This window comes from Salvelinus alpinus, chromosome 29, assembly GCF_045679555.1.
Source record: "Salvelinus alpinus chromosome 29, SLU_Salpinus.1, whole genome shotgun sequence".
Lineage (NCBI taxonomy): Eukaryota > Metazoa > Chordata > Actinopteri > Salmoniformes > Salmonidae > Salvelinus > Salvelinus alpinus.
This window is the reverse complement of record NC_092114.1, coordinates 32,537,798-32,563,218: the sequence shown is the minus strand read 5'-3', so window position 1 is coordinate 32,563,218 and position 25,421 is coordinate 32,537,798. Positions and strand designations below refer to the sequence as shown.

General features: G+C 44.1%; 2 protein-coding genes across 2 annotated transcripts in view; both read right to left on the bottom strand.

The window, feature by feature from the left end:
- Positions 1-21,217, bottom strand: part of LOC139558498 (protein FAM135B-like) — a 55,482-nt gene extending 34,265 nt beyond the window's left edge. The window contains exons 1-3 of the mRNA XM_071373663.1: positions 20,769-21,217; positions 7,913-8,009; positions 5,392-5,471 (exon numbers count right to left, since the gene is read on the bottom strand). Coding sequence (XP_071229764.1) covers positions 5,392-5,471; positions 7,913-7,989 — 157 coding nt within the window. The 5' untranslated portion in view covers positions 7,990-8,009; positions 20,769-21,217. The remainder of the gene's footprint in view (positions 1-5,391; positions 5,472-7,912; positions 8,010-20,768) is intronic.
- LOC139558897 (GATA zinc finger domain-containing protein 14-like) lies at positions 15,957-18,065 on the bottom strand. The gene has a single exon (XM_071374409.1). The coding sequence runs from the start codon at positions 18,063-18,065 to the stop codon at positions 15,957-15,959; it is 2,109 nt and encodes a 702-aa protein (XP_071230510.1).
- Positions 21,218-25,421: the final 4,204 nt, after the last annotated feature.

The window sequence follows — 25,421 nt, the reverse complement described above, 5'->3', positions numbered from 1 at the left end:
TGAAGAGCTCAGTGACTTTCAACATGGCACCGTCATAGAATGCCACCTTTCCAACAAGTCAGTTCGTCAAATTTCTGCCCTGCTAGAGCTTCCCCGGTCAACTGTAAGTGATGATATTGTGAAGTGGAAACGTCTAGGAGCAACAACGGCTCAGCCGTGAAGTGGTAGGCCACACAAGCTCACAGAATGAGACCGCCAAGTGCTGAAGCGCATAGCACGTAAAAATGGTCTGTCCTCGGTTGCAACACTCACAGCCGAGTTCCAAACTTTCTCTGGAAGCAACGTCAGCACGAGAACTGTTCGTTGGGAGCTTCATGAAACGGGTTTCAATGGCAAGCGTCAGCTGGAGTTATTTTTTCCCCCACCTTAACCAGGTAGGCTAGTTGAGAACAAGTTCTCATTTGCAACTGGCCAAGATAAAGCAAAGCAGTGTGACACAGACAACAACACAGAGTTACACATGGAGTAAACAATAAACAAGCCAATAACACAATAAACAAGTCAATGACACAGTAGAAAAAAGAAAGTATATATACAGTGTGTGCAAAAGGCATGAGGAGGTAAGGCAATAAATAGGCCACAGGAGCGAATAATTACAATTTAGCAGATTAACACTGGAGTGATAAATGAGCAGATGATGATGTGCGAGTAGAGATACTGGTGTGCAAAAGAGCAGAAAAACAAATCAAATAAAAACATTATGGGGATGAGGTAGATTGGGTGGGCTATTTACAGATGGACTATGTACAGCTGCAGCGATCGGTTAGCTGCTCAGATAGTTGATGTTTAAAGTTGGTCAATCAATCAATCAATCAATTTTATTTTATATAGCCCTTCGTACATCAGCTAATATCTCGAAGTGCTGTACAGACACCCAGCCTAAAACCCCAAACAGCTAGTAATGCAGGTGTAGAAGCACGGTGGCTAGGAAAAACTCCCTAGAAAGGCCAAAACCTAGGAAGAAACCTAGAGAGGAACCAGGCTATGAGGGGTGGCCAGTCCTCTTCTGGCTGTGCCGGGTGGAGATTATAACAGAACTATGCCAAGATGTTCAAAAAATTTCATAAGTGACAAGCATGGTCAAATAATAATCATGAATAATTTTCAGTTGGCTTTTCATAGCCGATCATCAAGAGTTGAAAAACAACAGGTCTGGGACAGGTGGCGGTTCCATAACCGCAGGCAGAACAGCTGAAACTGGAATAGCAGCAAGGCCAGGCGGACTGGGGACAGCAAGGAGTCACCACGGGCGGCAGTCCCGACGCATGGTCCTAGGGCCCAGGTCCTCCGAGAGAAAGAAAGAGAGAAGGAGAAAATTAGAGAGAGCCAAGATTTTCAAAATTTCCATAAATGACAAGCATGGTCAAATAATAATCAGGAATAAATCTCAGTTGGCTTTTCATAGCCGATCATTAAGAGTTGAAAACAGCAGGTCTGGGACAGGTAGGGGTTCCATAACCGCAGGCAGAACAGTTGAAACTGGAATAGCAGCAAGGCCAGGCGGACTGGGGACAGCAAGGAGTCACCACGGCCGGTAGTCCCGACGTATGGTCCTAGGGCTCAGGTCCTCCGAGAGAAAGAAAGAGAGAAGGAGAAAATTAGAGAGAGCCAAGATTTTCAAAATGTTCATAAATGACAAGCATGGTCAAATAATAATCAGGAATAAATCTCAGTTGGCTTTTCATAACCGATCATTAAGAGTTGAAAACAGCAGGTCTGGGACAGGTAGGGGTTCCGTAACCGCAGGCAGAACAGTTGAAACTGGAATAGCAGCAAGGCCAGGCGGACTGGGGACAGCAAGGTGTCATCATGCCCGGTAGTCCTGACGTATGGTCCTAGGGCTCAGGTTCTCAGAGAGAAAGAGAGAACGAGAGAATTAGAGAGAGCATACTTAAATACTTTAAATACTTTTAAAATACTTTAAAGTTGGTGAGGGAAATAAAAGTCTCCAACTTCAGCGATTTTTGCAATTCGTTCCAGTCCCTGGCAGCAGAGACCTGGAAGGAAAGGCGGCCAAATGAGGTGTTGGCTTTGGGGATGATCAGTGAGATATACCTGCTGGAACGTGTGCTACGGGTGGGTGTTGTTATCGTGACCAGTGAACTGAGATAAGGCGGAGCTTTACCTAGCATAGACTTATAGATGACCTGGAGCCAGTGGGTCTGGCGACGAGTATGTAGCGAGGGCCAGCCGACTAGAGCATACAGGTCGCAGTGGTGGGTGGTATAAGGTGATTTGGTAACAAAACGGATGGCACTGTGATAGACTGCATCCAGTTTGCTGAGTAGAGTGTTGGAAGCTATTTTGTAGATGACATCGCCGAAGTCGAGGATCGGTAGGATAGTCAGTTTTACGAGGGTAAGTTTGGCGGCGTGAGTGAAGGAGGCTTTGTTGCGAAATAGAAAGCCGATTCTAGATTTGATTTTGGATTGGAGATGTTTAATATGAGTCTGGAAGGAGAGTTTACAGTCTAGCCAGACACCTAGGTATTTATAGTTGTCCACATATTCTAGGTCGGAACCGTCCAGGGTGGTGATGCTAGTCGGGCGGGCGGGTGCGGGCAGCGAACGGTTGAAAAGCATGCATTTGGTTTTACTAGCGTTTAAGAGCAGTTGGAGGCCACAGAAGGAGTGTTGTATGGCATTGAAGCTCGTTTGGAGGTTAGTTAGCACAGTGTCCAAGGAATCGCCAGAAGTATACAGAATGGTGTCGTCTGTGTAGAGGTGGATCAGGGAATCGCCTGCAGCAAGAGCGACATCATTGATATATACAGAGAAAAGAGTCGGCCCGAGAATTGAACCCTGTGGTACCTCCATAGAGACTGCCAGAGTGATGTAAAGCTTGCTGTCATTGGACTCTGGAGGAGTGAAAATGCATGAATCACTCTTCACCATCTGGCAGTCCGACGGACGAATCTGGGTTTGGCGGATGCCAGGAGAACACTATGCATAGTGCCAACTGTAAAGTTTGGTGGAGGAGGACTAATGGTCTGGGGTTGTTTTTCATGGTTCGGGCTAGGCCCCAGTGAAGAGAATTCTTAACACTACAGCATACAATTATATTCTAGACTATTCTGTGCTTCCAACTTTGTGGCAACAGTTTGGGGAAGGCCCTTTCCTGTTTCAGCATGACAACGCTCCGGGTGTACAAAGCGAGGTCCATACAGAAATGGCTTGTCAAGACCGGTGTGGAAGAACTTGACTGCCCTGCACAGAGCCCTGACCTCAACCCTATCAAACACCTTTGGGATGAATTGCAACGTTGACTGCAAGCCAGGCCAAATCACCCAACATCAGTGCGCGACCTCACTAATGCTCTTGTGGCTGAATGGAAGCAAGTCCCCGCAGCAATGTTCCAACATCTAGTGGGAAGCCTTCCCAGAGGAGTGGAGGCTGCAGCAGAGGGGGGACCAACTCCATGCCCAACTTAATGCCCATGATTTTGGAATGAAATGTTAGACGAGCAGGTGTCCATATACTTTTGGTCATGTAGTATATTATGGACAATAAACAAAACATTATCAACATCAGACTGTACATATTATGGGCGCTAAATGCTGCAATTTCGCTCAAGTCGATGCCCTCCACTTTATGCAGTTCTCCTCTCTAATCAAAGACTGGATACAATGCATACTGTAGTTCAATATACATTTAAAATCTCATTATATACTGCACTCTACTTCACAAACTGATAGAGTAAAATACTATGCTGTTATATACTGCACAGCACCATGAGAATCTCCACCATACAACAGGTCACATTGGTCTGATCAATGCCTCCCTGACTTCCCTACTTTGGTCAGTGTGACATTATTCATGTCTCAGTAGGAGGAACAGGTGGCTGGTGGGTCTGATTAAATGCCTGAGTGTCACATCTCAATGTCAGGGTCAGACCAACACAACAAGGGGGTTTTGTAGCCGCAACCATGCGTTCCCTTGTCAAAGCAGGAACACCCCATAGTACTGCAGCCATGCCCACACTCACGCACATGCACACACACACACTGTTCCCTGCGTCCTTTTCCAATCATAATGAACTATAAATAGATTTTTTTTATTACAGCAAATCCGATAATATGTCTGGAATATGTCTTCCTGCTTATCCAGAGGACCAGCTCTGTCTGCTAATGCTGATGGGACTACAGTACAGGACAATGACAGTGTGTCAGCCCGGTCTACACAATTGTAGTTGTGATGCAACACAAAGGGAGAAATTACATCATGCACATAAGCTAGACTGATTTTCACATTTCCTCACAAAGAGAAAACACTCTCCACCAATAACAACAAGGCGTATTACTATTACTGTTGGCGTGTCCAAGGCCAGCTTTCCTCTGTTCTCTCAACACACATGTATTTTGTTTTAACTCTGCCATATAACTCTGTCATGTTATAACAACATTCTTGTGAATACTTTCACACCCCTAAACGGATTGTTTGAGACGACGTAAAACAGGCAGTAGCCACTTGGTTGCCATGGGAACTTTTTCACTTCTCTTTCTGTGGGACTACTTTCTCTGTTACAGAACATGCAGTCTATTTATAGCCAGCTGAGGCACTTGCAATGTTTAAATCATTAGTCAACACAATGATGTTCAATAAACCTTTTAGTTTCACATTTCTAAGACAAAGATGAGCAGTTTTCATGGCTGTCTTAGATTCCTGCCCAGCATGCAACACTGAAGCACCCCATAGAGCTAATGGTGGTCTGACACGATGGCAGAACACCTCAGAAACATGAATAATATGGGCCATACACACAGTTAGCATGTTGTACAGACTGAATTCCACCAAAACGTTTCAGATTCTAGAGAGTGACCGTAAAATAAAACTCAACATACAGTATCTATCAACACAGAATCCCTGGCCTGAGCCCTCTGATAACAGTCAAGATCAAGGCTCCAGCACAGCACACTACCAACACACTACCGTTCCCATTCACTAGAGTTTCAGTGGCCACACGCTATAAAAAGGAGACATTGTGAAAGATTTCTGTTTTCAGAAACATCAAAGGAAACTGTCCAAAGAATGTGGATCACAGAAGATGATCGTAATCATGTGGTAGGATGGTAACCAGAACATTCTCCATTTCAGACAACCCATGATCCTCTCACACTCAATCCACCAGAGTCCCTGGCCTAACAGGCTGCATAGATACAGACAGTGTCCCAACCACTGGCAAGTTATGCATGAACTCAAACTCGAGTATAGAAGTCTCAGTTTGCTACAAGCTGGTGTGGGTCTTGCCCACCTATTGCTGGAATCAGTGAGATTCATACTGTGTGGGAATTAGTATCTGTAAAATTACAGAAACAGTTCTATGCAAACTATGCATTAAAAACACCCAGCGTCATCAATATAAAACACAATGTGAGAAGACATAATTCATTACCTGCATTCCCTGGTGTTGTTGCTATCAACCTGTGTGGTACACGAGGAGAGACCTTAAGCCCTGCTCGGACCTGGTAGAATCTGGAGGGAGAAAACAATACAACACCTTCAGTTACTACACAGATGTAGGATCTTAATTTGAGCCAGTTTGCTATAGCAGGAAAATAATCCTGCAGCAACAGAAACTGTGAATTATTATGTGGATTATAATTAATGGACATTTTTTTGTAGGGGGTTGATACATTTTACATTAGGGCAAATCAAGTCTGACATCTTAAAGTGGAAATTACAAACGTTAGCAGTCTTTATAAAATTTCTGCAACAACAGGGCGATCAAATTAACATAAATATCTCTACATAGCTACTACACACATACCGGCACTACTGCACACATCACTACACATCACTACACATTCCACACACATACTAATGCATATGAAACAAATGTTCAGAATGGAATGGAAAGAAATAGCTGAAAAGGCTAGTACTGTCCTGTTAAACACAACTGGTAAGGAATTGTACAAATGTACCTTAATTATTAATAAGGACAGGATCAAATAGCAATAAATAATACATTACTCAAAATAATGCACATCCATTCAGTGAGTCTGCTGCTGTCTGTGCTTGAAGGTCAACAGTAGTAGAGCTCTGTACAATAGCTGATAAAACAGATATTACATACCTAATAATATCATTTGTAATTGTCTCTTGCATACTTGGTACTTATCGTAAGAGTTAACCCTGGTGTCCTGGCTAAATTCTCAATCTGGCCACCTAATCACCTCCCAGCTTCCAATTGGCTCATTCCACCCTTCTCCCCTGTAACTATTCCCCAGGTCGTTGCTGTAAATGACAATGTGTTCTCACTCAATTTACCTGGTAAAATAAGATTTAAATATAACAACAATTCAATATAGTATTATCATCCTGCCAATGCTGGCATACAGCATTCCCCCATCAAAAAGATATGGGCACCAAAAGTGCAGTGAAACACGCATCTTCAAAGGTCACTTTGAATATCGGAGTGTGAATGGATGTGGTTCTGTATAAAAGCATTGCGCCCCCTGAGATCCGTCGGCAATGGAAGACACCAGAGCCTAGCTGTGAGCACAGACATGGTACCAGCAGGGTTTTAGTGAGTGACCACCTCTGGAAGATGGAGGCGTGACAGTGAAGAGCACGGATAAGGTTTTTAAGGTTGATAAATAAATAAGGGTAGAGTCATCGCTCGGAAAAAGCTTAAAGCAGGTGAGAGCGCAACTGCGCACAACGCATTGTAGGGCCTGTTACGGTTCAGAGTCAGAGTGTACTGTAGAGAAAACATTACAGAGAGAAGCGGGGGATGTGGATACGATATTCAATATACCTGTAGTCTGTCTTGATATCATGCACTGCATCATTATGACATTTGAACACATTTCCAATCAAAACAACAGCGGAAACATTCAGTCGTTGTGGCGTTGTCCCTGCTGCTAGTTAGAACGCCATCAACGGATAAACAGAGGACTTCGAATTGGGGACATGCTCCTAGAAACTACAGCCAGGATTGTTAATCAAACCAGATTAGAACATCAAGAGCAACGTTAGAAGTGACTAATTCACCCTCCATTAAACTCAACTAGAAGGCCTGCGCTGCTCTTATCACCATCTCCTGGTTTAAACATCAAACAAAGACTTCCGTTTAATGCAATAACTCCTCTATAGGGTTTGTATAAAACCTACAAGTGAATGGCTTTTTCAGGGCTGTATATAAGATGTTTAACCTAATTGTCTTTCTAATGTACATTTCTCCTGAACTCACAATAGCAAATCACAGTGTTATCTTTACATCAGCAGTCACTTGGACTCTCTAACTCTCTGTTTTGCTGTTCTGTGCTCCCATCAGACCTACTCCCTCCTTGTTGCTGTTCGGAGCAGAAACATGGCAGACATGGCAATCCATAAAAACTCTAATATTAGTGCACTCAGGTTTAGCTAAGGATTATAACATGAAAAAGCTTCATCCCCCTCTGTCCTGTTTGGACCCAGGAAAATCTAATCTGGGTAAAGATGACCTTCCCGTCAGCCAGAGTCACAACCCAGAGGCTAGCCAGATGGCAGATCATAATCTCTCAGTAGATACACTGTATCTGTAGGGCATAAAGATGACCCTATTCTTCATTGTGTCTGTGTCCCAGATAGCACCCTATTCCCTATGTAGAGCACTCATATCTGTCCTCAGACACATCCTACCGTGCAGCATAAAGATGACAATTTTTTAAATCATAACTGTCCATTTTAGCGTTATCATTAAGACTGCGGCGGCAGTGGGTATGAATATGAACTATGAAGCAGCCAGAGATACAGACGGAGACTGTCAGACTGTAGTTTGAACCCAAGTCTCCGACATGCCACAGGAATGTGTTAGCCCTCAGAGCTAAAGCCTAACTAATAGCCCAGGGAGCTGACCCAAGTCTTCAGGTCACAAGGCAAGGTTACTCATCACAGGACATGATTCAGCGGTCCACCTCTGTTACACTCACCCTCTCTGGAAGAGATCCACATTGTGAAACTTGTGCAGCTCTACAGAAAACTCCAACGTTCCCTGTACTTCAGACATGATATGTTCCAGGTCATCCCCTGCAGAGAGAAAATACAGTATATCAATATAAGGTGCAGTTATTTACAGTTATACGGTGCAATTATTTACAGTTATAAGGTGCAGTTATTTATAGTTATAAGGTGCAGTTATTTACAGTTATAAAGTGCAGTTATTTACAGTTATATAATGCAGTTACTTACAGTATTTCAAGATCTGAGAAAGACCCAAGGGGTCAAAATGTTGTCACAAAAGACACACACGGTATTGCAGTGTGAGGAACACACTGGAAAATGCTCTATTGCACTAGCCCCATTGTTTTATGATTGCAGTGACAAAGCCAGCAGTACCTTCATGATTCATCAGTGAATTCATGGCCAAGTAAGCATCCTTTCACACAAAAAAAGGCATTCACAAGGAATCAAAATCGAATCCAACCATGACGTGTATCACCTAATCATTGAACACAGTCATTTGTCTTCTTCCCTGTAGAGCTTCTGTGACTCAGTTGACCTCAGGCCTCACAGTGAGAAGCACACTGGCATTTGGGGAGGAAACCCCAGACTGGATATAGAAGCTCCTATGTATGTATATATATATATATATATATACACACACACACACACACACACACACACACACACACACACACACCCTCCTCCACCATGGTTTCTAATTAGACAAACAATGAGTCATTCAGGAAGCGTTTGCCTTGATCCTTCCATCTCCCAGGAAGCTATTCACAGAGTCAACAGGCACCTTGACTGCATACAACCTCAGCATGGAACATTGAGATGAATGGAGAGACACCCGGGATGAAGTTTTAGAAAAAGGTTATAAATTGATGGGACAGCTCCTGCTCTACAGTACATGTGAAAGTGTTGACTCACAATCTAACCGTCTTCCCATTCACTCCTTAATGTGTTTTCTAATCATAATGATACCATGTTGTAGACTGTGTTCTTTGACACATTCCCATTTACATTGTCGTCATTTGGCGGACGCTCTTATCCAGAGCGACTTACAGTCAGCGCATTCAGCTTGGGTTGATAAAACAACCACATATCGCAGTCATTAAGATAGAAATCTAGCCTTCCTCTCAATAATGATGATAGTTAGCAATAGCATGGGTAAGTTTGTTACTGCCATGCATTACTACAGTATGGTAGTAGCCGTTGTGTTTATTGTCTCTGTTTTGATTACGATTTAAAGCCCAGATGCTGACGTGATCAACCTCTGCTGTACTAACGAGTCACAGTTATTAAACAGTTGATCTATTCAGCTTGTTTGATCCCCATTTAATAACTCTACCAAATATAAGATCAAAAGATATGCCATTTAGTGGACGGACGATTTTATTCAAAGCGACTTACAGTTAGGCGTGCATACATTTAACATAAGGGGAATCAAACCCACAACCCTGCTGTTGCAAGCGCCATGCTCTCTCTACCAACTGAGCCACACATTTGGACCGATGAGGCCCCATCAAACTACAGCTTAGCCACCACGACTGTAGGACATCATCGATCAGTAAACTAAGCTACAAAATGAAAATAAAGCATACTGCATCGCATTTTTCTATGTGATCTGCATTAAAATCAACTTCCAAAAACCATGCAAAAACCTGTTTTCCCCCGTTAAGGGGTCGAACGATCATGTTTTTATCCGTGATCCCTTTGTTTTGATGCGTCTTTCAAGCTAGAAACGTGTATAACAACTATACGTAATATGCCGTCCCCATGTGCCAAATCCTAGAGTTGTAAGCAGTAAAACACCTTTAACGCCACAATCTTGACAATGTTTCTGCATAAAAATGACAGGGTGCAGGTTAGTGTTATAAAGTAACAAAACAATTTGTCTGTATTTTCTCACTGAAAAAGGAACTTTGGCTTTCCAACTTTTTAGAATGTGATTCAGATTCAGAACCCCAGGCATAGAAGATGCTGCTCTATTTAAAAGGCAGAGAGGCTGAGAAACACAATAACAAAGCCTCCTCCTGTACTGTGTGGTTCATTATCCCGCTGCTGATGAAAACCGCCTACAGGGAGGGAAGAGATATGTGACACAGCGTTGCTGCCTTCTGCATGACATTACTTTTTCTGTCACATTGACATGTAAGGGGACAGGCAGACACACACACACGTGCACATACACATGCACATACACACTCCCCTGCCGAAACTGGCTACTGTAATAAAGGTTATGATAGGGTGCTGAGCTTTGTGCTGTGCCAGTCCGTGGGTCATATTGACCCGTCCTGACACAGAGCCTTGACCCAGCAGCCTCAGACAGTTGTTGGTGGGAGAGGATGCAGAGGATATTGTGCTGTTGTGTAAAGGATGATGTATTGTACATCCGTCCTCTGGGCTCTGTGACAGTGTGTTGCTCTTTAGTTATCTACTGTACACTCTTAGAAAAATAGGTTCCCGAAAGGGTTCTTTGGCTGTCCCCTAGGAGCACCCTTTTTGGTTCCAGGTAGAACCCTTTTGGGTTCCATATCACACCCTCTTAGAAAGGGTTTTACGTGGAACCCTAAAGGGTTCAACCTGGAATCAAAAAGCATTCCTCAAAGGATTATCCTATGAGGACAGCCGAAAAACCCTTTTAGGTTCTAGATAGCACTTGTTTTCTAAGAGTGTATAACACAATGGAAAATGCGTAATGTATTTGGTTAAGTCAAATTTTTCTCACGTTTCGCTTAAGCCCAGTTCTAGTCAGCTGTTGTCAGGTGTAGTCAAAAAATGTAGTCAAAAGCAGGCGCTCTGCATTTCCCTCACTCTGTCTGGGATATACAGGCTACAGCTGGGACTGAACACTGTGTGCCTTACAGAAACACAGGCGGATGCATATCATTCAATCTCTCTCTCTCTCTCTCACACACACTCCCAGTGTAACCGCTAGATCATGTTCACTGCCAGCAGAAGTACTGTATATAGCGAAGGCTGAATTCTCTCCCCTGGTTATCAACCTCAGCAGAAATTGATCAATGACTGAATGACATTTTAGGACAATTCAATAGGTCACAGGCACCGTCTCTACACACCATAGAATTACATAGAACTTTGATAGGATCCCTGTGATCCACACACACAAACAGTTTCAAGGGTATTACATGTCTACAATCATTTCCTTATTTCTACTGAGCTCGTCTGTTAGCGCTGCTGCTGATGATGATGATGATGATGCCGACGACGATGACGATACTAATGATGATGTCGATGATGATGATGATGATGATGATGATGATGACGACGACGACGATACTAATGATGACGTTGATGATGATGTCGATGATGAAAAAAGCAACTTACCACCTCGTCTCTACCACTCTGTTGAGCCATCAGCTTCCATTTCAAAGTTTACTGCTGACACTATAGCAGCGTTGTAGTCACTATAGCAATAGAAGAGATGTGTGGGCCTGCTTGCACAGAGTGTGCATTGAACCATAGAATTGAACAGGTGCTGCTAGATTCTGTCATTGTCACATTGTCCCTGACCTGCACTTCTCCAGCTGGGTCAATTGCTGTGGCCGTGTGTCACCTGATCTCTCCTTTCAATCAAAATTACGTCTTTATAGTCAGTTAAATGAAGCTTACTGTATGTACGAGATAAGCCAGATAGATTGTTGCTATGTGTACAACTCAGACCCTCTGTGATTCAAAGATACCTTCACTTACACTGTAACTCAAGTGTTAAAACAGATGAAGTCTAGACAGAATACTAGGACCTGCAGAATGTTGTCCAGTATGATCTTCATCATTTACCATGCTAGTAGCTGATGGGGATGCTCTGAAGTCCAATTACAATAGGCCCTCTAATGTGCTGCTGCTTGTGGCCATATCCTACGGTTCTGATGAGCTAGCTGATAAAAATCATTAAACTCTAATCATGACAAAGTGCCACCTGCTTGGGTTACAGACACTATTTCAGATGACTAAGTAATGCTGAGTGCTATTACACTACTGAGGCTGGGGCTCTATGAGGCTATTACAGGTTACACTACTGAGACTGGGGCTCTATGAGGCTATTACAGGTTACACTACTGAGACTGGGGCTCTATGAGGCTATTACAGGTTACACTACTGAGGCTGGGGCTCTATGAGGCTATTACAGGTTACACTACTGAGTCTGGGGCTCTATGAGGCTATTACAGGTTACACTACTGAGTCTGGGGCTCTATGTGGCTATTACAGGTTACACTACTGAGACTGGGGCTCTATGAGGCTATTACAGGTTACACTACTGAGACTGGGGCTCTATGAGGCTATTACAGGTTACACTACAGAGACTGGGGCTCTATGAGGCTATTACAGGTTACACTACAGAGACTGGGGCTCTATGAGGCTATTACAGGTTACACTACAGAGACTGGGGCTCTATGAGGCTATTACAGGTTACACTACTGAGACTGGGGCTCTATGAGGCTATTACAGGTTACACTACAGAGACTGGGGCTCTATGAGGCTATTACAGGTTACACTGCTGAGACTGGGGCTCTATGAGGCTATTACAGGTTACACTACAGAGACTGGGGCTCTATGAGGCTATTACAGGTTACACTACTGAGGCTGGGGCTCTATGAGGCTATTACAGGTTACACTACTGAGACTGGGGCTCTATGAGGCTATTACAGGTTACACTGCTGAGACTGGGGCTCTATGAGGCTATTACAGGTTACACTACTGAGGCTGGGGCTCTATGAGGCTATTACAGGTTACACTACTGAGACTGGGGCTCTATGAGGTTATTACAGGTTACACTACTGAGACTGGGGCTCTATGAGGCTATTACAGGTTACACTGCTGAGACTGGGGCTCTATGAGGCTATTACAGGTTACACTACAGAGACTGGGGCTCTATGAGGCTATTACAGGTTACACTACTGAGGCTGGGGCTCTATGAGGCTATTACAGGTTACACTACTGAGACTGGGGCTCTATGAGGCTATTACAGGTTACACTACTGAGGCTGGGGCTCTATGAGGCTATTACAGGTTACACTACTGAGGCTGGGGCTCTATGAGGCTATTACAGGTTACACTACTGAGACTGGGGCTCTATGAGGCTATTACAGGTTACACTACTGAGGCTGGGGCTCTATGAGGCTATTACAGGTTACACTACTGAGGCTGGGGCTCTATGAGGCTATTACAGGTTACACTACTGAGGCTGGGGCTCTATGGGGGGACTTGAGTTGGTCACCACTAATCTCTCAACCACAACAAGCAAAACAAGCCCCTGGCTCTTCTCTCACTGAACTGGCTTGGATGTTAAGCTGGCAAATAGACATTTTAGTAACTGAAATAAAGACAAAACCCAGTACAGTCTTAATATTTTTTTACATAAGTCTACAAGTAGTTGGTAGACCTGGTCTAGAAAGAACATCCGCAGTCAAAACATTGATTCAAATGTTCTTCCCCGCCACAATACTGAGACTGCAGAGTCTGCAGGTAGGCTACCTTCTCTGCTTCTACTTCTGACATCACAGTATAACACATACACTACATGACCAAAAGTATGTGGACATCTTTTTGTAGAACATTCCAAAATCATGGGCATTAGAATGGAGTTGGTACCCCCTTTGCTGCTATAACAGCCTCCACTCTCCTTGGAAGGCTTTCCACTAGATGTTGGAACATTGCTGCAGGGACTTGCTTCCATTCAGCCACAAGAGCATTAGTGAGGTCGGGCACTGATGTTGGGCAATTAGGCCTGGCTCGCAGTCGGTGTTCCAATTCATCCCAAAGGTGTTTAATGGGGTTGAGGTCAGGGCTCTGTGCAGGCCAGTCAAGTTCTTCCACACTGATCTCAACAAACCATTTCTGTATGAAGCTCGCTTTGTGCACGGGGGCATTGTCATGCTGAAACAGGAAAGGGCATTCCCCAAACTGTTGCCACAAAGTTGGAAGCATAGAATCGTCTAGAATATAATTGTATGCTGTAGTGTTAAGATTTTTCTTGACTGGAACTAAGGGGCCTAGCGGGAACAATGAAAAACAACCCCAGACCATTAGTCCTCCTCCACCAAACTTTACAGTTGGCACTATGCATTCAGGCACATAGCGTTCTCCTGGCATCCGCCAAACCCAGATTCGTCCGTCGGACTGCCAGATGGTGAAGTGTGATTCATCCCACCAGAGAACACGTTTCCACTGCTCAAGAGTTCAATGGCGGCGAGCTTTACACCACTCCAGCCCACACTTAGGCGTGTGTGCGGCTGCTCGGCCATGGAAACCCATTTCATGAAGCTCCCAACAGTTATTGTGCTGGCTTGCTTCCAGAGGCAGTTTGGAACTCGGTATTGAGTGTTGCAAACGAGGACAGACGAGTTTTATGCGCTACGCGCTTCAGCACTCGGCAGTCCCGTTCTGTGGGCTTGCGTGGCCTACCACTTCACGGCTGAGCCGTTGTTGCTCCTAGACGTTTCCACTTCACAACAACAGCACTTACAGTTGACCGGTGCAGCTCCAGCAGGGCAGAAATGTGACGAACTGACTTGTTGGAAAGGTGGTATCCTATGACGGTGCCACGTTGAAGGTCACTGAACTCTTCAGTAAGGCCATTCTACTGCAAGGTTTGTCTATGGAGATTGCATTGCTGTGTGTTCGATTTTATACACCTGTCAGCAACAGTTGTGGCTGAAATAGCCGAATCCACTAATTTTAAGGGGTATTCACATACCTTTGTATATATAGTGTATCTCAGGATCAGAGGGGGACATTACTCAGAGTGTAGCAGCCTACTGTAGCTACTTGCCTATATTTGGAGTGAGTATTTGGAGAGGCATAACTGAGACAACGGGCCAAGCGTAGGTGTAATCATAGCACAGTCACAGTGCCATGACAACCGGTTAAATGTTTACACACCATCGTCACATGACAGGAAATTAATCTCACACATTCACCTCATAATTAACCCTCATCTCATTGTGCAGGCTACAACGAAAGGCAAAGATACCATCCCTACGAATAAATACAACAAACTGGAATAAAACAACATCATCCCGCAGAAAAGACACTCCAGCACACTGGTATCCTTATATGCCACACAATAAATTAAATAGCTATTTTCTTGGTTTTAAGACCTATTAGCCTAAATGTATTGCTGAGTTACAAGAATACCAGTAGGCCTATACTGGAGTTGTACACTAATCTGTCTCTCCATGCACCGACTGGAACTAGGCTATATGAGATGCATGAACTACCCGCTTCTTAAAGGAAAACTATATTTTGGTATTTGTTTCAATAGTCCTTTGTTGACATAGTCCCAAAATGTTTTGCTTGTCAGCACTCAAGTTTTCAACATATGTATCTTTCAAAATACAGAAATGATCCCCGTATGATGCATTTTGCATCTTGGGACAACATCAACAATGGACTAATGAAACAATGGACTAATGAAACAATGGACTAATACAAGCCACCATGCTTGTGAATAAAGCACCTCGTAAGGAAAGGAGCAGAAGGGCACAGATGTGATACAGAGAGAGTCTGACTGACAGTGTAAAGGAGAGAGGATTATGTAAATCATGTGATAGTGAACTCTGTGCCAAGTTCTTCTAAGGACATTAGCTACTGTAGAAATACTTTGTTTAGATCAGAGTCACACATACATTTGAGGAAGGGTGGAGAGTGGGTGGGGGGTTGCAGTGACTTGTTCTGTGCTGATAACATGATCTAGTATTCATCCAAAGGCTCTAATATAATTTATAATAGCAATTCACCTCATCAAGTCATCCAACTAGCCAAGGAACATAACATTGGTGTGACCTGTGTGCTATTGGTACAGTGGTGCGGCAGGTAGCCTAGTCGTTAGAGTGTTGGGCCAGTAACCGAAAGGTTGCTAGATTGAATCCCTGAGCTGACAAGGTAAAAATATGTCGTTCTGCCCCTGAACAAGGCAGTTAACCCACTGTTCCTAGATCGTCATTGTAAATAAGAATTTGTTCTTAACTGACTTGCCTAGTTAAATAAAGGTTAAATAAAATGTTTAAAGAAAACAGTGGTTGGGGCTGTTCGTATAGTGGTTGGGGCTGTTGATACAGTGGTTGGGGCTGTTGGTATAGTGGTTGGGGCTGTTGGTATAGTGGTTGGGGCTGTTGGTATAGTGGTTGGGGCTGTTGATACAGTGGTTGGGGCTGTTGGTACAGTGGTTGGGGCTGTTGATACAGTGGTTGGGGCTGTTGGTATAGTGGTTGGGGCTGTTGGTATAGTGGTTGGGGCTGTTGGTATAGTGGTTGGGGCTGTTGATACAGTGGTTGGGGCTGTTGGTATAGTGGTTGGGGCTGTTGGTATAGTGGTTGGGGCTGTTGGTATAGTGGTTGGGGCTGTTGATACAGTGGTTGGGGCTGTTGGTATAGTGGTTGGGGCTGTTGGTACAGTGGTTGGGGCTGTTGGTATAGTGGATGGGGCTGTTGGTATAGTGGTTGGGGCTGTTGATACAGTGGTTGGGGCTGTTCGTATAGTGGTTGGGGCTGTTGATACAGTGGTTGGGGCTGTTGGTATAGTGGTTGGGGCTGTTGGTATAGTGGTTGGGGCTGTTGATACAGTGGTTGGGGCTGTTGGTATAGTGGTTGGGGCTGTTGGTACAGTGGTTGGGGCTGTTGGTATAGTGGTTGGGGCTGTTGGTATAGTGGTTGGGGCTGTTGATACAGTGGTTGGGGCTGTTCGTATAGTGGTTGGGGCTGTTGATACAGTGGTTGGGGCTGTTCGTATAGTGGTTGGGGCTGTTGATACAGTGGTTGGGGCTGTTCATATAGTGGTTGTGGCTGTTGATACAGTGGTTGGGGCTGTTCGTATAGTGGTTGGGGCTGTTGGTACAGTGGTTGGGGCTGTTGATACAGTGGTTGGGGCTGTTGGTATAGTGGTTGGGGCTGTTGATACAGTGGTTGGGGCTGTTGGTATAGTGGTTGGGGCTGTTCATATAGTGGTTGGGGCTGTTGATACAGTGGTTGGGGCTGTTGATACAGTGGTTGGGGCTGTTGGTACAGTGGTTGGGGCTGTTGATACACTGGTTGGGGCTGTTGATACAGTGGTTGGGGCTGTTCGTATAGTGGTTGGGGCTGTTGGTACAGTGGTTGGGGCTGTTGATACAGTGGTTGGGGCTGTTCGTATAGTGGTTGGGGCTGTTGATACAGTGGTTGGGGCTGTTGGTATAGTGGTTGGGGCTGTTCGTATAGTGGTTGGGGCTGTTGGTACAGTGGTTGGGGCTGTTGATACAGTGGTTGGGGCTGTTGATACAGTGGTTGGGGCTGTTGGTATAGTGGTTGGGGCTGTTGATACAGTGGTTGGGGCTGTTGGTACAGTGGTTGGGGCTGTTGATACAGTGGTTGGGGCTGTTGGTACAGTGGTTGGGGCTGTTGATACAGTGGTTGGGGCTGTTGATACACTGGTTGGGGCTGTTCGTATAGTGATTGGGGCTGTTCGTATAGTGGTTGGGGCTGTTGATACAGTGGTTGGGGCTGTTGATACACTGGTTGGGGCTGTTCGTATAGTGGTTGGGGCTGTTGATACAGTGGTTGGGGCTGTTGATACAGTGGTTGGGGCTGTTCGTATAGTGGTTGGGGCTGTTCATATAGTGGTTGGGGCTGTTGATACACTGGTTGGGGCTGTTGATACAGTGGTTGGGGCTGTTCGTATAGTGGTTGGGGCTGTTCATATAGTGGTTGGGGTTGTTGATACAGTGGTTGGGGCTGTTGATACAGTGGTTGGGGCTGTTTGTATAGTGGTTGGGGCTGTTGATACAGTGGTTGGGGCTGTTGATACAGTGGTTGGGGCTGTTTGTATAGTGGTTGGGGCTGTTCATATAGTGGTTGGGGCTGTTGGTACAGTGGTTGGGGCTGTTGATAAAGTGGTTGGGGCTGTTCGTATAGTGGTTGGGGCTGTTCATATAGTGGTTGGGGCTGTTGATACAGTGGTTGGGGCTGTTGATACAGTGGTTGGGGCTGTTGGTACAGTGGTTGGGGCTGTTGATACACTGGTTGGGGCTGTTCGTATAGTGGTTGGGGCTGTTGATAGAGTGGTTGGGGCTGTTGATAGAGTGGTTGGGGCTGTTGATACAGTGGTTGGGGCTGTTCATACAGTGGTTGGGGCTGTTCATACAGATGTTGGAGGGTTGAGGGTGGTGGAATAAGATGTCTAACTGCAGACTGTGAAAAGCATCTATGCTGTCTCCACACGAAGGTCCCCTGTGGTCTGACTACACTTAGCCCGGAGAGGATGGACCTGGGTGGGTTGAAGTTAGCTGGAAAATCATTGTTTTACCACTTCAGGAATCTGCTGTGTGGATCTGCTGAAATACTAGGAGAGTAGACTGTTCACCAAGCGGACAGCTGCATGCAGTGTGCAGTAGACAAAGCACCTGCCCTCCGCTAAGCAGACCTTCAGTCATAGAAGTAGGCTATTAGGAATCCACTGCACCTGACTACCATCACTGACATGGAAATGTCTGAAGTCCTTAACTTTATAAGCTCATTTCTTTTTATACTTATATTATCTTATGTATAACCTAACATAGGCTACTAGCATAGAATAACCTACAGTTGAAGTTGGAAGTTTACATACACTTAGGTTGGAGTCATTAAAACTCGTTTTTCAACCACTCCACAAATTTCTTGTTAACAAAATATAGTTTTGTCAAGTCGGTTAGGACATCTACATTGTGCATGACATAAGTAATTTTTCCAGAAATTGTTTACAGGCAGATTATTTCACTTATAATTCACTGTATCACAATTCCAATGGGTCAGAAGTTTACATAAACTAAGTTGACTGTGCCTTTAAACAGCTTGGAAAATTCCAGAAAATGATTTCATGGCTTTAGAAGCTTCTGATATGCTAATTGACATCATTTTGTCAATTGGAGATGTACCTGTGGATGTATTTCAAGGCCTACCTTCAAACTCAGTGCCTCTTCGCTTGACATCATGGGAAAATCAAAAGAAATCAGCCAAGACCTCAGAAAAAAACTGTAGACCTCCACAAGTCTGGTTCATCCTTGGGAGCAATTTCCAAACACCTGAAGGTACCACGTTCATCTGTACAAACAATAGTACGCAAGTATAAACAGCATGGGACCACGCAGATGTCATACGGCTCAGGAAGGAGACGCGTTCTGTCTCCTAGAGATTAACGTACTTTGGGGCGAAAAGTGCAAATCAATCCCAGAACAACAGCAAAGGACCTTGTGATGATGCTGGAGGAAACAGGTACAAAATAATCTATATCCACAGTAAAATGAGTCCTATATCAGCATAACCTGAAAGGCAGCTCAGCAAGGAAGAAGCCACTGCTCCAAAACCGCCATAAAAAAGCCAAACTACAGTTTGCAATTGCACATGGGGAAAAAGATCGTACTTTTTGGAGAAAAGTCCTCTGGTCTGATGAAACAAAAATAGAACTGTTTGGCCATAATGACCATCATTATGTTTGGAGGAAAAAGGGGGAGGATTGCAAGCCGAAGAACACCATCCCAACAGTGAAGCACGGGGGTGGCAGCATCATGTTGTGGGGGTGCTTTGCTGCAGGAGGGTCTGGTGCACTTCACCAAATAGATGGCATCATGAGGTGGGAACATTATGGGGATATATTGAAGCAACATCTCAAGACATCAGTCAGGAAGTTAAAGCTTTGTCGCAAATGGGTCTTCCAAATGGACAATGACCCCAAGCATACTTCCAAAGTTGAGGCAAAATGGCTTAAGGACAACAAAGTCAAGGTATTGGAGTGGCCATCACAAAGCCCTGACCTCAATCCCATCGAAAATGTGTGGGCAGAACTGAAAAAGTGTGTGTGAGCAAGGAGGCCTACAAACCTGATTCAGTTACACCAGCTCTGTCAGGAGGAATGGGCCAAAATTCACCCAGCTTATTGTGGGAGGCTACCCGAAACGTTTGACCAAAGTTAAACAATTTAAAGGCAATGCTACCAAATACTAATTGATTGTATGTAAACTTCTGACCCACCCACTGGGAATGTGATGAAAGAAATAAAAGATGAAATAAATCATTCTCTCTACTATTATTCTGACATTTCACATTCTTAAAATAAAGTGGTATTCCCAACTGACCTAAAACAGGGAATTTGTACTAGGATTAAATGTGAAAAACTGAGTTTAAATGTATTTGGCTAAGGTGTATGCAAACTTCCGACTTCAACTGTATGTGATAGCAACATAGTTCATAGTGATTCTTGCTAGGTTTCTGCATACACCGTGTGTAAGAGGGCTTGCCATACACCAGGTGCCACTTCTAGACGATCATTGTTATTGCGCTATTCCAAATATTGGTCCAACAGCTCCGCATGTATTGAATTATGATGGGGTGAGGGGGGGGTAGCTTCTTTGTTTTGCCTAGTACTTAAAATGACAGATATCTGAATTGTGTAGGTGTCAGTCCATCTAAGTCCTGTCAGTTGTGGTTAGATAAATCACACTAAATCAACACCCAAACTATTTCAAATGACAAAGCAGCTATGGGTGTTTGCCAAATATTTTCCATAAAACGATTTGCTCTGTGTGTGTGTATGTGCGTGTGTGTGTGTGTCAGTGCCTGCGTGCGTGCATAGCATGCATGCTGCTGCTATAGCCAATTCTGCTATTATAGACTCGTCGAACTTTTAACCGTAACTAAATTAGGAGCTGGCGCTTTAACAACAATTTAGCGGTCGGGTCTGTTACAATCTCGTCAAAACATTATCCGTTTCACAATACAGCAGCAAGCAACAGCCGGCCCGTTATATTCTCCGTCTGTCTACACTGTGATGGACAATGAGGATAGCTATAATACAATGTAACAAACCTTACCTTGCTCACTGATGCGCTGAGAATCTCCACGCAATACCCAGTGTCCACCACTGTCTAATTAATATCCACAAGGCTGTGGCTTTACAACCTGCAGCGACACTTGCCTTTCGGTCGGCGGATGTATGATGCCTTCCCGGTCTGTGTTCAGTGTTTATATCGCTGTCGTAAGCTGCTGCTCAACGCTTCTCCTGCTGCTGCTGTTGCCATGGTTATCCATTTAGCCCCTGTATCCTCTTCTTCTGCAGTGCAAACCACTAGCTAACAGCTTCCTAGCTTAGCTTACGTTTCCCCCATCATGACAGTAATGTTCAAATAGTCTAAGTGGTGCGCCTGACCTGTCTCGTGGTTTAGCTTCGTGTTTATCCTCTGTCCGGTGGTTGACACATCGTTTCGGGAGAACATTAAGAGTGTCCTGCAGTGGCTTCTGCCAGTTTGCGCAATGTGCGTACAATTGACGGGCTGACGTCACTGCCGGTTGAGAAATTAAAACGCTGAACTAGCCCACCTGAGAACTTTCACCAGCACTATCAACACATTTACACAATAGGCTATGTTTACAGTCATTGGATTGTTAGCATTTCTTAGTTTGGTGTATAACAACAAGTAGTAGTATTACGGGATGGAGAAGCAACATAGCCAAGAAGTCATGGAGTTATGAGTTCAGGACCTGAACTTCAGGTAGGCCTCTGTGCTTCAGTAAACACAAGAAGTAATCCAGTGATAGGGTTTACTCAAGAAAAACTTAAATAAATACTCGTTCCTGGTAAACAAGTTGGAACACTCATAAACAGACAGAGATACACTGAACAAAAATATAAACGCAACATGTAACAATTTCAAAGATTTTGTTGAGTTACATTTCATATAAGGAAATCACTCAATTGAAATTAATAAATTAGGACCTAATCTATGGATTTCACATGACTGGGAATACAGATATCTTTTGTTTTTTAAAGGTAAGGGTGTGTATCAGAAAACCTGTCAGTATCTGGTGTGCAGCGCGACACATCTGCTTCGCATAGAGTTGATCAGGCTGTTGATTGTGGCCTGTGGAAGATCTGTTTGGGATGGAAACGTTGTCAATAAAGCAGTGAATTGGGAGCTTCAACAGTGTACAGGCCTTCTTGTTCTATACAAGTATTCTTTATTAGCCCAGCACCTATGTGATTAAGGATGTGCGTATAACCACAAACATTTCTGTGGAATGTTGTCCCATTCCTCTTCAATGGCTGTGCGAGTTGCTGGATATTGGCGGGAACTGGAACAAGATGTCGTACATGTCGATCCAGAGCATCCCAAACATGCTCAATGGGTGACATGTCTGGTGAGTATGCAGGCTATGGGAGAACTGGGACATTTTCAGCTTCCAGGAATTGTGTACAGATCCTTGCGACATGGGGCCGTGCATTATCATGCTGAAACATGAGGTGATGGTGGCGGGTGAATGACACGACAATGGGCCTCAGGATCTCATCACGGTATCTCTGTGCATTCAAATTGCCATCGATAAAATGCAATTGTGTTCGTTGTCCGTATCTTATGCCTGCCCATGCCATAACCCCACCGCCACCATGGGGCACTCTGTTCACAACGTTGAAATCAGCAAACCACTCGCCCATACGATGCCATACACGTGGTCTGCGGTTGTAAGGCCGATTGGACATACAGACAAACTCTCTAAAACAACGTTGGAGAAATGTACATTCAGTTCTCTGTCAACACCTCTGGTGGATATTCCTGCAGTCAGCATGCCAATTGCACGCTCCCTCAAAACTTGAGACATCTGTGGCATTGTGTTGTGTGACAGAACTGCACATTTTAGAGTGGCCTTTTATTGTTCCATGCACAAGGTGCACTTGTGTAATGATCATGCTGTTGAATCAGCTTCTTGATATGCCACACCTTTCAGGTGGATGGATTATCTTGGCAAAGGATAAATGGTCACTAAAAGGGATGTAAACATATTTGTGCACAGAATTTGCGAGAAATAAGCTTTTTGTGCATATAATTTTTTTGGGGGGGATCTTTTATTTCAGCTCATGAAACATGGGACCAACAACCCCTTCTTATCTAAGGGCCCAGAGTTAATCTCTTACAGGTTCTACCCATCTGTAATGGATCTCCTCTTCGTCTGAGGAGGAGTAGGAAGGATCAGACCAATGTGCAGCGTGGTAAGTGTTCGTCATTTTATGAAAATGCACTGAACACTAAAATACAAAATAAACAAACAAAGAACAACCGAAACAGTTCGGTCTGGTAACAAATACAAAGACAGAAAACAACTACTCACAAATCATAGTAGGAAAACAGGCAACCTAAGTATGGCTCTCAATCAGAGACAATGATAGACAGCTGCCTCTGATTGGGAACCACACCAGGCCAAACGCATAGAAACACAACAACATAGAAAAAGAACATAGACTGCCCACCCCAACTCACGCCCTGACCAAACTAAAATAGAGACATAAAAAAGGAACTAAGGTCAGGACGTGACACCATCATTATCCCCCATGCAGCCGACAGAAGATGAATTGCAGGTGTGTAGACGGAGTCATGTGACCAGAAGCATCTAGAACCATCTGGTACAGGTATAAACACTTCCTGTAGTTATCTATATAGTTATCCATACAGTATGTGCTGTTAGGACCTGCGGAGTGAAATATGTTTTTCTCTCTCAAACAGAAGTCCGGCATTTAGCAAGACCATCATCAGAGCTGGCAGTGAGACTGACTGGCTTCATATCATTCCTTGACAGTGTAGGACAAGGCTACTCATAGGTCGCAGTTCACACACTAGTCTACAACAGAAATAGAAGCATTTACATTGAGTTCTCCGTAAATGGCCCTTGCCAGCAATCTATCAAAACACATTCCATTACACAACACTAAAAAGGTGTTTTATTGTCACATACACCAGATAGGTGCAATGAAATGTGTTGTTTTGCAGGGTCAGCCATAGTAGTACAACACTCCTGGAGCATATTAGGGTTACGTGCCTTGCTCAAGGGCACATCAACAGATTTTTCACATTGTCAGCTAGAGTATTTGAACCTGCAACCATTCAGTTACTGGCTCAACACTCTAACCACTAGGCTGCCAGTTGCCTTAGTGTGTTTGACCAACTGAGTTCAAACCCGTGTCTCCTACGCACAATAAGACTGTATCGACCGGTTGAGCTAAAGTCTAAACGTGTCGTTGTAAAAGCCCAGAGAGTTCCTCTCAGGACGGACCAGACCAGGCTGTTGTCTGGCTTTTCTGAATGTGACTCAGTAGGTTATGAGTCTGCTAGTCATGAGGTCTGGTCTGGCTGAATAATCACAAGTTGTTTTGGCTTTTCTCTCTTTCCTCTCCTCTCTCTTCCCCCTTTCTATTGGTCTGTACTTCCATTGAAGTCACACGTTCTCCATTACCTAGATGGACATATGATCACCCTCACACAACTCAGTGGGGAGACTCAGTCAGTCACTGTACTGTAGGCCTATGAAGTTAGAGACTTTTTATTCTCTATTTTGGTTAGGTCAGGGTGTGACTAGGGTGGGTACTCTAGTTTGTGTATCTCTATGTTGGCCTGGTATGGTTCTCAATCAGAGGCAGCTGTCTATCGTCATATTTAGGCAGCCTTTTCCCACCTGTTGTTTGTGGGATCGTGTTTTTGTATTGTTGCTTTTTAGCCCTACAACGCGGTACGTTTCGTTTGTTACTCTTTCTTGTTTTGTGCCGGTTATCATAAATAAAATGATTAACCTACCCCACGCTGCATCTTGGTCCGACCATCCTTCCAACGACGATCGTTACAGATACTTGATAGGATAGCTAGATAGTTATTTGATTGACTAGTATGTAGTTATGACTAAACATACAGTACTTGAATCAGTTAGGATCAATTTCACTTGACAGAAAGAAACAAATGTATATATTTTTTTCACTTGACAGATATGCAATAATGTACAGCTATGTAATAAAACATATTGTGAGCGACATACTAGTCTATTATTGTACAATGTAACATTTCCAGGCCTTTTGTAGTTGTCCGTAGGACTTGATAAACAGCTGAACATACAATATATCTTTCACCAACTTTTCTAAAAAGCCAATCACACACTCCATTATATAATTTAACCTTTAACCTAATTAACCTTTATTTAAACTAGGCAAGTCAGTAAAGAACACATTCTTATTTACAATAAGCAAACCCTCCCCTAAACTGGACGACGCTGGGCCAAATGTGCGCTGCCCTATGGGACTTCCTATCACAGCCGGTTGTGATACAGCCCAGGATCAAACCAGGGTCTGTAGTGACGCCTCTTGCACTGAGATGCAGTGCCTTAGACCGCTGCGCCACTCTGGGGCCCAAGAAATATAAGACGTGTAAAACCAAACCACCCTGTCTGTGTGGACCAGGACCTTTGAATTAAAAAGCAGGTATTTAGTCACTATAGAGGCATTCTTCAGGTACAGTAAATGACGTACACGATTAAATCCTCCTTCCTCCATCACTCTACACTCTCCTACGGCATCCCTATCCCTAACCTGCAACAGAATTATTAACAGAATTACACACAGCCAACACATATCATTATGGGGCACAGTGAAGGAGAGAAAGAGAGGGAGGGAGGAGGAGAAAGGTGTAACAGGAGGAAGGGAAGGCCTAGAG

Excerpts from the sequence above, each read along its gene's own strand:
- LOC139558897 (XM_071374409.1), bottom strand. The coding sequence starts at position 18,065 with ATGAACAGCCCCAACCACTGTATGAACAGCCCCAACCACTGTATCAAC.